The sequence below is a fragment of the Heloderma suspectum genome, chromosome 1 (assembly GCF_057233095.1).
Source record: "Heloderma suspectum isolate Gila_16-S chromosome 1, 16-S_ref, whole genome shotgun sequence".
NCBI classification, from domain to species: Eukaryota; Metazoa; Chordata; class Lepidosauria; order Squamata; family Helodermatidae; genus Heloderma; species Heloderma suspectum.
In genome coordinates this window covers 426668408-426682542 of record NC_139458.1, presented here as the reverse complement: position 1 = coordinate 426682542, position 14135 = coordinate 426668408, and the positions used below count along the sequence as shown (strand labels likewise).

Here is a 14135-nt window from a genome sequence, read left to right as displayed (position 1 = left end):
GCTGGAGCAACATTCAAATAAACCTCTTTAACTTCCAGCCCCACTCAGATCTTTCCAATCTCTTCCTGTATTGCTTCCCTGTGAAATGCAAGCTACCAAGACCTCTGCTAAAGAGCTGACCTATAGTAGAACTTTGTAACCCGAGCTACAGTAACACACAACAACATGAAGCCCTCACCACAACTGAGGAAGAGCAGAGCATCAACAGGGCCCCTGACCTGAAATAGTACAGCATGGGGGAGGAAATCCCATACACTCCCACCACCTTTAAAGCCATCCCTGCCAACCCTAATGTTCCAAACACTCCCTCTGACCCTTTTTTTCCCACCCTCCCTTCTTCCTTGAAGAGCAGGAGTAGCAGTGGTGCCAATAGAAAAGAGAAGCAACAGGAAAGGTTTTTCCTCTCCCTGTTCCTTTCTCTTCTTTCCCCACCTACCATTGCTTAGCATAAGTAATGCACTTGCAAGAGTGCTTGCATGAACTATGTCTCCTAGAATCCACCAAGACCCATCATGCTGTTAGCTAATGACCTACAAGAGCCCTTGAACAAACTACCCTCCCAGAATGTTCCACACCCAGCATCACTTACACTGGTTGATGATGCATGGAAGGGGGAGAGGCAGAGGGAGAGAAACACACTCTCCCATTTGCTATTTGTCTGCTACTGTTCCTGCTCTTCAAAGAAGGAGGGGCAGGGGAAGGGATGTCGAACAGTAATGGAAATGGGTGAAGACAGGGAGAACAACACCCTTCTAAGCACTTAGTTTGACTTGGGGAACTCTTCTGGTCCCCCATCATTGAGCAGGGCTCAGAAAAACCCCAAGCCAATCTGAGCGGAGCTTTGGAGGGTCTGACCTATCCCCGAAGAAGAGTGGCTTTACCTCTGTTATACATCACTTGTTAAACTTTCAGTTTGATGACTACTGCAATGTGATTTACATGGGGCTGCCCTTGAAGACAGCTTAGAAATTTCAGCTGTCCAAAAATGCACCAGCCAGATGGATGGGGGATGCTTGCTGCAGGGAGCATATTAGGAGTACACAAAAGCCACTTACCTGGTCTCGCAGCTTGTTCGCGGTGAGGGGGAGGCGCTTCACTGCTCCCCCTGAAGTTCAGGCCGGGGGGGAGGCTTCCCGCCTCGCCCGGCCAAAATTCAGGCCGGGGAGGAGGCGCGTCGCCTCGCCCGGCCACGAAATAAAAAGTAAAAAAAAAACGCCCCCGTGATAGGCTAAGTGACGATTAACGTAGCCTATCATGGCTAGATCTGCAAAGTCAGCCGTGATAGGCTACGTTAATCGTCACATAGCCTATCACGGGTGACTTAAAAAAAAAAAAAAAAGCGCGTACGCAAATGGCGGCCCCCATAGGGAACCGCCATTCGCGTTCCTTATTTGGTCTCCATAGTCTACGTAATCTTTACGTAGACTACAGCGACCAAATAAGGAATGCGAATGGCGGCTCCCTATGGGGGCCGCCATTAGCCGTATGCACTTTTTTTTTTTTTTTAAGTCACCCGTGATAGGCTACGTGACGATTTACGTAGCCTATCACGGCTGACTTTGCAAATCTAGGCGTGATAGGCTACGTTAATTGTTACGTAGCCTATCACGGGGGCGTTTTTTTTTTTTATTATTGGAATGGCAGCGGCGGCAGCCGGTCGAAAGACCGGCTGCTGCCCCCGCCCCTGACAAAGACCTGACGAACCGCCACCGGGACCCGCCGCCAGGAGGGACATTCGGGAAAGGTAAGTCCCGTCCCGGGGGTGTGTGTGTGGGGGGCAGGGGGGTGCGGAGAATTTCTCCCCAAAACTACTTCGGGGGGCTGAACACATTGGCACTCGGCCCCCCGAAGTTCCGGGGAGAAATTCTCCCCCATCCCTAGAGCATATAACACCAACCTTACAAGAGCTTCAGCACGAAACGAAAAATGCACCAAACGAAAAGTGCTGGTTCTTACCTTGAAAGATTTGATGTAGCTAACACATTGGGTTACAAATCAGGAAGTTGCCAGTTTGAATGTGACCTCTGCCATGGCACTGGTGGCCATGAACTCTTTAAGTAGGCCTCTCTTTTCTCCTGACAGATTGTTATTATGGGGCTAATAATGCTTTCAGGAGTCCTGCTTAATGGCAGGCCCCACCAGCACTGGAGTGGAGAACTTGGGCCGATCTGGTGGCAGGACCAGCCACAGCAGTTGCCCTGGCAATGTGAAAGCCAGTGGCCAATGGGGAACACTGCCCCATTGCCAAGGTGACAGCAATGCATCTCTTGCTCAGCCAGGGAACTTTCGAAGTTGAACAGGAGAAGACAGAAACCCTGATGCTATAAGAATCGCTAGCTCACTTTCACCTGAAAATGCTTCATGTGATGGACCTCCTTCTAACAGCTGCTCGTTCTTATGGTTGATATCACAGACGGGATATTGCAACCTCAGATGAGAGAATTGATTGTGAAGGGCATGGGGACTCATAGATATGCACTGATTCAAAACAGCAGAAGACCAGAATGCATTTCCTTATCTCATCAAAAAGTAAGATATAACAGGAAAACATATATCATGCTTAGAATATCAACCACTATTCCCCATATTAATGGCAAATTCAAAACCAAAGGCAGAAGATAGTTTTTCACACACGGTAAGGTGGCGAGAAATTGGAATGGCAGGGAGCAAGCTTGCTTGGGATGAATTCTAATTATACATCCTTTCAGTCTCATTTTTAATTTGGGTGAAAGCCAGCCAATGTTGCCTGAGTCTTGATTATACTAGGAATAGGGATGTGAGAACTCCCCCGGTCTGGGTTCTCTGGATGACCACCCAGCCCCTGCCCCTGCTCACTGGTCCCCAGACTGCACTCAAGCCCCTCACACGCTCAGCAAGCAGCCTACAGTCACTCCAGTGGCCTCATCGAGCCCCGTGGTCACCATTCTTGTTTTTCTTTTTTTTAAATGGCAATTGCAAAAATGCACATTTTTGTTTGCCCGAAAATGCACATTTTTGAAAAACGTTCATTTTGCGCAGACACAAAATTTGCAAAAATGTGTATTTTCACATATGTGAATGTCTACGTTCCCAAAATACATGTTTTTGCAGATGTGCAAATATGCGCATTTTTGCAATAGCCATTTTATTTCTCAAAAAATGGTGACTGCAAAGCTCAAAGAGGCCATTGGGGTGAGCACAGGCCATTTGTGGAGCGCAGGCTGGGGGCGAGCAGGGGCAGGGGCTCGGCAAGCACGGCGCAGGGGTGCAGGCAGGGGCAGTTCCCCCAGGATCCTGGACTGAATGAGGCACCCACTCCATCCCTAGCTAGGAAGCTTAGCCACCATGAACCTAGCACACTGATCTTGCAAATAGGGATGTAAGAACTCACCCTAGCTTAGTTTTTCTCAGCACTCACCGAAGCGGTGCCCCTGCTCTCACCCCCCTGGATCCGCGCTCGGGTCACCCACAAGCTCAGCAAGTTCCCCGGGCTCACTGCAATTCCGTTTGGTGAGTGCCCACCATTTTTGTGCCTTTGATTGCTATGTAAAATAGGAAGTTAAAAAATGTGCATATTTAAATATGCACAGTTTGGAGCTGGGAAAGCTAAATAAGCACAATATTAGAGGTATAATCCCTCTAATATTGCACTTATTTAGCTTTCCCAGCTCCAAAATGTGCATATTTAAATATGCACATTTTTTAAAAACTTCCTGCTTTACGTAGCAATCAAAGGCGTAGAAATGGCGGGCGCTCACCGAATGGGACCACAGTGAGTCCTTGAGGGCACGAATAGGCGCGAGCGGGAGGTGAGCAAGGACAGCGTCTCAGCTGGTGGAGTCTGGGGGTCGTGGGCAGGGGGAGCCCGATGAATTTCTGGACCCAGTTGGGTGCCCACGACATCCTTACTTGCAAAGATCCCAAAACAGAGCCGTAAGAAGATATGTGCAAAATGCTCTGTGAAACTGGCATGAGTCCAATATAAATGCTCTTGATTCCCCTTGTTAGTCCTGGATAATCGGCATCAAAACATGCAGCATGCTGAAGTGTGAGTTCTACACTGGGTCAGATTTACAGATGCTCCAGAGCACCGATTGAGAAAGGTTTTTCTTCCTGTTTTGTAATACCGGAGCTTAGGGTCACCCGATAAAATGCATGGTGAGGACCACGTTGTACCTGGGACTGGCCAATGATCAACCTGTACTTCCAGATCTGCACGGGCTGTTGGCCTATTTCCAGGTCCAATTCAAAGTGCTCGTGCTGACCTTTAAAACTCTGAACAGATTGGAGTCAGGTTACCTGAAGGACCACCTTCTCCCATCTTTACCTACCCAGAAGGGATGTCAGAGAATTCCATGACGGATCTCGGTGAGGACAAATGCCAGTGCATTCGGCCCCCCGAAATCCATCGCGGAATGGCTTGCCACCTCCTGTGGACGAGACTTACCTGGGGAGGATGTTCCGGACGGCGGCGGCTCCAGTGGCGGCTTTGGCGGTGGCGGCAGCAGCGGCTGGTCTTCCGACCGGCTGCCGCTGCCGTCATTTGCAGTCTGGTCTTTTTCCTTTCTTTTTCCCATAGACGTGATAGGCTAAGTAAAGACTTACGTAGCCTATCATGTCTGGGTTTTTTTAAAAAAAAATGCGTACGCAAATGGCGGCAGCTATGGCTGCCGCCATTTGCGTTCCTTATTTTCCGCTGTCTTAGTCTACGTAAATATTTACGTAGACTATTAATGGCGAAAATAAAGGGGAATGCAAATAGTGCCCACTACGCTATTTGCGTTCCCCTTTATTTTCGCCGTAATAGCCTACGTAAATATTGATGTAGACTAAGACGGCCAAAAATAAGGAACGCAAATGTTTTGTTTTTGTTTTTTTACCCAGAGCCCTCTGCGGCCGGAAATCCAGCTGTGGACGGCCCTGGCCTGGGCCTGGCCGGCTGCTCCACGGAGCTGCCGTGGAGCACAGCCAGCCATCGAGGATTCTGGGGGGGAGGACCAGATCGCCTCCCCCCCATTAAAGATTCCGGGGGGAGGGACAGAACACCTCCCCCCCATGAACAGAATCCGCAGAAAGGTAAGTGACTTTCGTACATCCCTACTACCCAGACATTGAGAGAATTGTCTGAGGCCCTCCTCAAGATGCCCCACTAAATGAGGCAAGAGAGACGGCACCCCATTTATGGAATATCTCCCCCAAGAGGCTCACCTGACACATATGTTATCGTCTTTTCAGTGCCAGGTACCTTCTTATTCTCCCAGGCATCTTAAGAACTGATCTTAGTACTCTATTCTGCAGCCCTATTTTTTCAAAATGCCCAGACAGTTTCAGCTATTGGACAGTATAGAAATGTAATTAATGCATTAAGCAATTAATGCATGCATCGAGGTACTGGAAATGATGGTGTGGTTTGCCTAAATTATACTGTGGAAGTTGTTCTTCTCCACTACCTCTCCTGTTGAATTTAATGTGCTTCCCTTTTTATGTTCTTCCCACCTTTGTGGCTAATGAGCATGAAGAATTCATTTGTCCCAAGATGAATAAGAGCAAGATCTATGGCCTTATGATTTAAAATGCCTCGCATGTGGGATCACTCAGTTACATGGCAAGAGATAACGGGCTTGTTCCAATAAGATATGAGGAATGCAGGGTGGATGATGTAGCAGCCATGGCAAAGAAGTAAATCTGTATCACGGTTATATATGATCATTGCCACAAGAGAGCTGTAAACCTTTGTTATCAGGCCGGTGCGCTCAGAGCCTTAACCAATTTTTAAAAATTGCCTGTGGTAAAGATAACTAAAGGCTATGATTTCTAGCCCCCACCATACCTTATCCTCCCACCAAAATGAAAAGTAGAAATTACAGAGGAGGAGATGCTATTAAAACATTTCTCACTGTTAGAACACTATGCTACTTTCGTACTTTGATTCACTACTCTTCATTACAGCAAGAAAGCAAGGGCCGGTGGGTTCATGTCACTGGGAAATGATTCTGTCACATGTTAAGCTGGTGGTTCTTTGGTCTGTGTTTTAACACAATCCAGTAATACCCAAAGTATGTCTTACACTCTGTTGCATGCGTTTTCCCCTGATCTTCTTTAAACAAACAAAAAAACAAAAGCAGCCTCTTCAGAAGAGGATGGCAGGGGGAGGGGACCTACTTAAGGCATTCACATCTTGTCAGTGGTTCTGGGCCCTCCTGTCAGGTCATGTCCAGAAGATAGTGTTGGCGGACTCCTGCTTAACACCCACAGGGTTCTATCTTGTCTCCTATGTTGCTGAATATTTATATGGAACTGCTGGGAGAAGTCATGCAGAGCTTTGGCATGAGATGCCATCAAGATGCTGATGACGCTCAGCTCCATTGCTCTTTGTTACCTGACTCAAAGGAAGCAGTCAACAACCTTGAACATTGCCTAAATTCAATAATGGGCTGGGTGAGGGTGAACAACCTGAGATTAAATCCAGACTACACAGAGTGCAGGATGTTGGCCAGAACAGAAGAAACATGGCTTGAGGACTGGGATGTCTGGTGCAGAGAAATAGAGTCCTCTTGGGGCTCAATGGATTTCCCCCAAGCCCCCAGCTTGGCTTGTGTTAGCAAGCTGAGCCAGAACGTGTGGGTGCTGCTGTGCCCAAATGGGTCCTTTGTGCAAGGTGGCAGCAGGGTGGTTAAATGGCTCCGTTTCCCTCTTGGGTCCCTGGAGGGAAAAAGGAACCATTTGCATAAATGGTTCCTTTTCCCTCTTGGGTCCCTGGAGGGAAAAGGAGAAATGCAGGCACTGCAACCCTGCCACTGCTATGTGTAAATGGTGTTTCCCTCCTGAGATGGAAAAGGAGCCATTTAGCAAGCCCATCACTGCTATGCATAAATGGCTTCTTTTCCCTCTTGGGACTCGAGAGGGAAAAGGAGCCATTTAGCAACCCCACTGCTGCTGTGCATAAATGGCTCCTTTTCCCTCTCATGTTCCGGGGAGGAAAGGGAGCCATTTGCACACAGAAGGAAAGGGAGCCATTTGCACCCAAGGAGGGAGAAGGTGCCATTTGCACACAGCTGTGGGGATGCTGTGAGTGAATGTCTTCTTCTCCCTTCCAGGGAGGGAGAAGGAGAGACTTGCACACAGCACGACAATGGTGGATGTTCACGAGCTGGCTTGACTTGACCTATGTCAAGTCAGGGCAGCTCACAGACAAACAAGCTGGAATCTGGGAGGCTGAGCCTGTGAAAACTCACCGAGTACCCAACCACACACACATTCCTCTGACATCCCTACTTGAGGATTGGGATCTAACCTGTTCTGGATGGGGTTTGTAGCTTGAGAGTGCTTCTGGATCTTGTGCTGCCCCCGAAACTTCAGATGACAGAGGTGGTGACGAGCACATTTGCACAACTGCATTTAGTGCTCCAGCTGCAACCATTCCTGAGTTGGTCTGATCTGGCAACAATTATCCATGGCTTGGTTACTTCATGGTTAGACTATTGCAATGTGCTCTACATGGAGCTACCCTTGAAGAGCATCCAGAAGCTTCAATTGGTGCAAAATGTGGCAGCTAGTCTGTTAACCGGTGCACAGAATCATGATTGCGTCACCTCAGTACTGGAAGATCACCACTGGTTGCCAATTGTTTCTGGGTCCAATTCAAGGTGTTGGTTTTAAAGGGTGCAATCCTATACACGTTTAGGCAGAAAGAAGTCCTACAGCTCCCAGCATGCTCCAGCCATGGCTGGCTAGGGCATGCTGGGAGATAAGAGGGTTTTTTTTTGTAAACATGTATAGGATCGCATCCTAAATGGCTTAGGAGCCAGCTATCTGGGGAATCCCTCAGTATGAACCTGCTCAGTTACTAAGATCAGTAGGAGAGGCCCTTTTGAAGATGCCTCACTTGCAGAGGCCTGTCTTGCTCCCAAATTCTGGGAAGCACTCCCTTTGGAGTTGCATCTGGTCCCTGGTCTCTCTGTATTTAGGGAGGGGGTCACTAGGGATGTTGTGGGAGTCCAAGAGGGGGTGGAATCTGACAGACTATGCCCCACTCAGCCTGCTGGACCCAGCTTGCCAAGCTGCCATGCTTACCAGACCTGCTGGCTGAGCCACTGTGTGGTCTGCAAGCGCCCGGCAGCCACACATTCTCTCAGCAAGCTGCCATTTTGTGAAAAAATGGTGGCTTGGGTTTTCCTGTAAATGTAATGTTATGGAAATGGCAGCCATAAAGGGCTGCCATTTTGCTAAAAATGGCAGCTTGTTGAGGGGACAGGTGGCCACCAGGCACTCAAGGCCCATGCAGTGGCTCACGTGGAGAACAGCTGGCAGCAGTTCGGCAGATGGGCAGCTGTGCACGGGGGTGAGCCAGGCCATCCTTAGTCAAGACACATCTTTTTAACTGGGCTTTTTAAATTGTTGTATTGTTTTTTAAAAGGTTACTTTTTGTATTTTACTATGCTTTGATTTCATTATTTGATTGTTCTATCTTCTGGTGGTTTTTGCTTACCACCTCAGTTGGTCTCAGAAAGGAGGCATAGAAATACCACGGAAGGAAGGAAGGAAGGAAGGAAGGAAGGAAGGAGAGTCTTGAGAAATGGCAGCTGGTCCAGAATGCAGCTGCTAGAATGTTAGTAGGTGTTCACCCATATTACACCAATTCTGCAACAGCTCCACTGCTTGCTAATTTGTTTCTAATTTGTTTTTCTTTGGGGGTACCACCCCATGTCTAATAGTCAACCCACACTACCTGAGACCTAAGGAGTTTGAGGCTGGTCTGATGGAGGCACCCGGAGTAATAAAGGTTTCCACCTGGTGGCAGCGGAAAAGGTCATAGGAAGGAAAGTGCAAAAAGGAGTGTGGGCACACTATTTTGACTGTTTTCCCCTCCACTCACAGAATAGGGTGTTGTCCATGACAGCATTATTTAAATATATTTACAAAACATGCATTTCTAAAGATATTTTGATACCGGTTTTGAGCCAAGTCCCGAGAACTCAGGAAAATTCAGGAAGTGAAAAATCCAGTGCTCCCATCTGCACTTTAGTCTAGGCAGTGAGGTGATGAGCATTAAGTCTGTAGCAGTGAGCGTTAAGTCTGTTCATATCCGAATTCACAAAGGTCAAATTTCTGAGGAATCCCTACTTCAGGCACAGTCAGCAATGCTTCTCTTATGTTCTTAATGGGTAAATTTACCCATACTTCCGCAAATCAGGGAAGCACTGAACCAGCAAGTCTCATATTGAAACTTAAAAGGCTATCTGATCTTTCTCTAAAGGGGTTCCCCGAAAGGAATACAGCTATCATATTTTTTTTCAAACTGATCTTGACTGCAGTGGTAGCAGAATTAGGCCAGTGCTGAACTCTGCTGCCCCCACTGAAAATCCCATTCCAAAGGAGGATGATCAGCATTATGTAAAGCTGTAGTCGGCTGAATGTTAATGCTCCCAGGTTAATATTATTCTTGCCCATAATTTTCAGAAAGGAAATTAGGAAGGCTGATGATATGCAGCAGGAAAAACAAGATTCAATCAGATCCCAACTGTTATGACAGGAAAGTCATAACACAAGCTGCTGTAGATAGATTTTGTAAACACCATCATGGAGTTACAATTTAGGAAAGAAATTGTAATTCCTGATTATTTCTTAATGGGGGAGCCCCTACTTATGTTACACCAGGTCAGACTAAAGGGAGAAGGAAGAATGTGATCAGGGCTTAAAGGTCATCAAGGCCATAGCATCCCAGTGTCCACTGCGAATAGTATGCTGCACCATATGGGGACAATGGCGCTGTCCTGCTGTGGCTGGATCAGACTTAGTACTAGGGCAAATTAAGGGGTGAGTCCAATGGCAATTCAGTAAACAGGTACAGGGTCAAGCACAGAAGTATCCATCCAGCATGAGAGCAGTTGAAGGCAACAGCAGTCAGTAAACAGGCAATGGTGAAACACACTATTACCAAGCAAGAAGGAGTGTTCTAAGAAGCCGAGTCAAGCAGGAGTCACGAAGCAAGGGTTCAAGGCACTGGACCTGGCAGTAAGACATTATTTCCAGCAACTTGTAATTTCCAACTGGAAGCCTATATGAAGGAACTTCCAGAGCCCCACCCTGGACTCAGTTGCATCACATTAGAGGTTTGTGTAAGAAGTCCTCCTCATGAGAAGGGCCATAGTCATGAGGAGTCCTTTGCTCCTGAGGAGTCTTCTTCAGCAAATAGGCACTCCTTTGCCTGACCACCATCCTAGCCTGAATCATAAGGTGTCAGGATTCTCAGGGGCTAGATGGTGACTCAGCATTCCTCTCAAGGAGACAGATGTGAAGGCTTCACCCCCTGAAGTCCCAGGATCATCTTAGGGAGTGCCAAGGTCCCCTGAGGTGACTTGTTCCCTGAGGATATCTGGCTCTAAAGGTTTCAGCTCTTCTTTTGAGGATGATTCCTCCAGTGGAGACAGGATGGCAGGGGCTATAACAGGTGCCATCTGGCCCTTTCTTAACATAAGAAGTCAAAGAATTGTTGACTTTGGTAGCTACTCAGCATCTAATGACTGAAGCCTTCATTGCTATTATTGTTGTTAGTGATCCCTCCACATCCAATATGTTCCAAAGGCATTTGAGGTAGGGATGCTGGAGAAATTTGAGACAGATTACAATGAGCTCGGATTTCTAAGAATCCAACCTGCAGAATGTGCTGCAGAGTGACCCCCTTAGGCCCTGCAGAGTCCGTGGACTTTCGGATGATTTTTTTACTTTCCCAAAATTTACACATATAAATCCATAGAAAAATACATAAGTTTCTGCCGAGGAAACATAGGATGGAATAGGGGATAATACAGTCAATGTTACGTACTGGGGTAAATTATGTAAATACTTAAGTAAATACTTAAGTAATTCCATTTTTCCGCATGATGAAAAAAAAATATTCACATCCGTCTGTGGGTGGATGACGAAATGAAAGACACCTGACAATCTGCAAAACACAGATGGAGCAGATTTTACACAGTCCGTACATCCCTAAATTTTGAGACCAACTGAAAACCTTAGTCCTAGGACTAAGTAATGTTGGAGAAATCTGAAATGGATTCAAATGACTCCATATTTCTATGGATCCAACCCATGGATTCTGCAGCAGTGAAATTTATGTAAATTCCAGTTACTTTTTTAAATGTAGTTTTTCCAAATGGAAAAGTTTGGAAAACTCAATGAGTGGACAATTAAATGAAAACTTGACAATCCACGAAAAACAGATGGAATGGATTAAACAAAATTTGTACATCCCTACATAGACCATAGAATCACATCCAGATCTCCTAGAAGCACAGGAAGCTTATACTAGGTCAGACCAGATGTGCAGCTAGATAATTTTTGACCCTGATTTTATGGTCTTCTGGGACCTCCCTTTATAAAGCCATGTGTATTTTGATCATAAAGCACACAGCCAATGTTTCTCTCCCTCCACCACCAACTACTATTCCATGCTTTACAACCGCTTCTACATTCCTGATATATTAGAGCAAAAAACACACACCAGGTTTTCCAACCCTGATCAAAGAAATACCCTGAGTATGTGCAGTTTTGCAGTTTAAAGTGACTTAAATCTAAAAATGTCAAAGGAATCTGTCCGGAGGGGTGAAGCTCACTGAGCTTTCATGAGCTTCCCCCCACCCCCGGACTTCAGCTCACTTTTCCATGAGCTGTTCTGATCTGATCTGCATTGAGATGGACCAGTTCATGGATTTTGGGTTTTTTTAAAAAATTTGTGTAAAATCAATTTGTGCAAATCTTGGCCACAATTTATATAATTTGCACAAATTGTGGCTGTAATTTGCATGATTTACTTTTATGCATTTTTCAATTAAAAAAAAGATCCTGGATTTCGGGAAGAAACACATGGCTCAGCTCACAAATGCAAGGTGAGTTGGAGGTGCCATGGACATCCGGCGAGCCCCAAATGGTCAGGATTTCCTGGCAACGGACATCCCTCCTTATAGAAAACAACATTATTCTTTTCTTTTCTTTTTTACAAAAAAATGACAATCTGTATCAACACCCCAACTTTATTTAAAAGAAAAGAAAGGCGAGGCGAGTAGAGGCGAGGCGAGGCGAGGCGAGGTGAGGAGAGGAAAGAGGGATGGATGCTGGAGCAACCAGCATCAACCCCAGCATACCCATGCTGGCCAAGGTGATGATGCCAGGTCTCTTTGCCACTGTCCTCACCACCTGCCATTCTCTGAGTGGTCACTCGCCCCATCTCCTGTGCTACGGTGCCCTGGACTTTGACCCTGAGGTCCAGCTTGGGTCAGGCTCTTTGTCCACCTAGCTCAGTATTGTATATTCTGACTGAAAGAGGATACCCAGAGTTTTAAGCAGAGGTCTTCCCCATCAACTACCTGATCCTTTGAACTGGAGATGCCAGGGATTGAACCTGGGCTGGAGCCTTCTGCAGGAAAAGCAGGTGCTCTTCCATTGAACTGCGGTCTCTGGCTGCAGATGGAGAGCTAGAGGCAAACATGGGTGTTTAGCACTCGACAACCTTGAGGAGCAGCCCTGCTTTTCACTGTGAAAAACTTGGGAATATGGTGATACCTGATTTATGTACAAAGTAGGGTTGGTGGAGAATTTCTCCCCGAAACTTCGGGGGGCCGAGCGCCAACGTGTTCGGCCCCCCGAACAAGTTTCGGGGAGAAATCCTCCGAACCCCCCCGCCCCCCGCACCCACCCTGGGACGGGACTTACCTTCGCCGAATGTCCCTCCCGGCGGCGGGTCCGGCCGGCGGTTCGGCGGGTGTTCGAGCGGGGCGGCAGCGGCAGCCGGTCTTTTGACCAGCTGCCGCCGCCGCCGCCATTGCAATAAAAGAAAAAAAAAAACGCCCCCTGATAGGTTACGTGACGATTCACGTAGCCTATCACGGCTAGATTTGCAAAGTCAGCCGTGATAGGCTACGTCAATCGTCACGTAGCCTATCACGGGTGACTTTAAAAAAAAAAAAAAGTGTGTACGGATAATGGCGGCCCCCATAGGGAGCCGCCATTCCCGTTCCTTATTTGGTCGCTGTAGTCTACATAAATGTTTACGTAGACTACGGCGAAAATAAGGGCAACGCTATTTGCATTGCCCTTATTTTCGCCGTAGTCTACGTAAACATTTACGTAGACTACAGCGACTAAATAAGGAACGCGAATGGCGGCTCCCTATGGGGGCCGCCATTAGCGTACGCGTTTTTTTTTTTTTAAAGTCACCCGTGATAGGCTACGTGATGATTGACGTAGCCTATCATGGCTGACTTTGCAGATCTAGCCGTGATAGGCTACGTGAATTGTCACGTAGCCTATCAGGGGGCGTTTTTTTTTTTTAACTTTCACGTTCGTGGCCGGGCGAGGCGGGAAGCCTCCTCCCCGACCTGAATTTCGGCTGGGCCGAGGCGGGAAGCCTCCCCCCTGGCCTGAATTTCGGCCAGGCCGAGGCAGGAAGCCTCCCCCCCCCGGCCGGAACTTCGCGGGGGGAGCAGTGAAGCGCCTTCCCCCCACCGTGAACGTCCTTCGAGGATAGGTAAGTGACTTTCGTCCACCCCTAGTACAAAGGATACCACTCACATTTTTTTGTGGCAACATGGCTATGAGCTGAACTACTAATTTGTGAATCGAGTTACAAACAGGGATGGTGGAGAATTTCTCCCCGAAACTTCGGGGGGCCGAGCGCCAACGTGTTTGGCCCCCCGAACAAGTTTTGGGGAGAAATTATCCGCCCCCCTGCCCCCGCCCCCCCCGGGACGGGACTTACCTTTCCCAAATGTCCCTCCCGGCGGCGGGTCCGGCTGGTGGTTCGTCGGGTCTTCGTCCGGGGCGGGAGCGGCAGCTGGTCTTTCGACCGGCTGCTGCCGCCGCCTTTCCAATAAAAGAAAATAATAATGCCCCCGTGATAGGCTATGTGACGATTTACGTAGCCTATCACAGCTGACGTTGCAGATCTAGCCATGATAGGCTACGTTAATCGTCACGTAGCCTATCACGGGGGCGTGTTTGTTTGTTTTTTACTTTTAATTTCGCGTCTGGGCGAGGCGAGGCACCTCCTCCCCGGCCTGAACTTCATGGGGAGAGCAGAGAAGCGCCTCCCCCCCACTGCAAAAAGCTGCGAGACCAGGTAAGTGACTTTCGTGCACCCCTAGTTACAAATCTCAGCT

General features: G+C 47.7%; 1 protein-coding gene across 1 annotated transcript in view; it reads right to left on the bottom strand.

Annotated features, from left to right (window-relative positions):
• The window catches only part of LOC146360284 (uncharacterized), a 51320-nt gene extending 37478 nt beyond the window's left edge, over positions 1-13842 (bottom strand). Inside the window, exons 1-2 of the mRNA XM_084823143.1 lie at positions 13736-13842; positions 12345-12452 (exon numbers count right to left, since the gene is read on the bottom strand). Coding sequence (XP_084679269.1) covers positions 12345-12421 — 77 coding nt within the window. The 5' untranslated portion in view covers positions 12422-12452; positions 13736-13842. The remainder of the gene's footprint in view (positions 1-12344; positions 12453-13735) is intronic.
• Between the last annotated feature and the right edge of the window lie 293 nt (positions 13843-14135).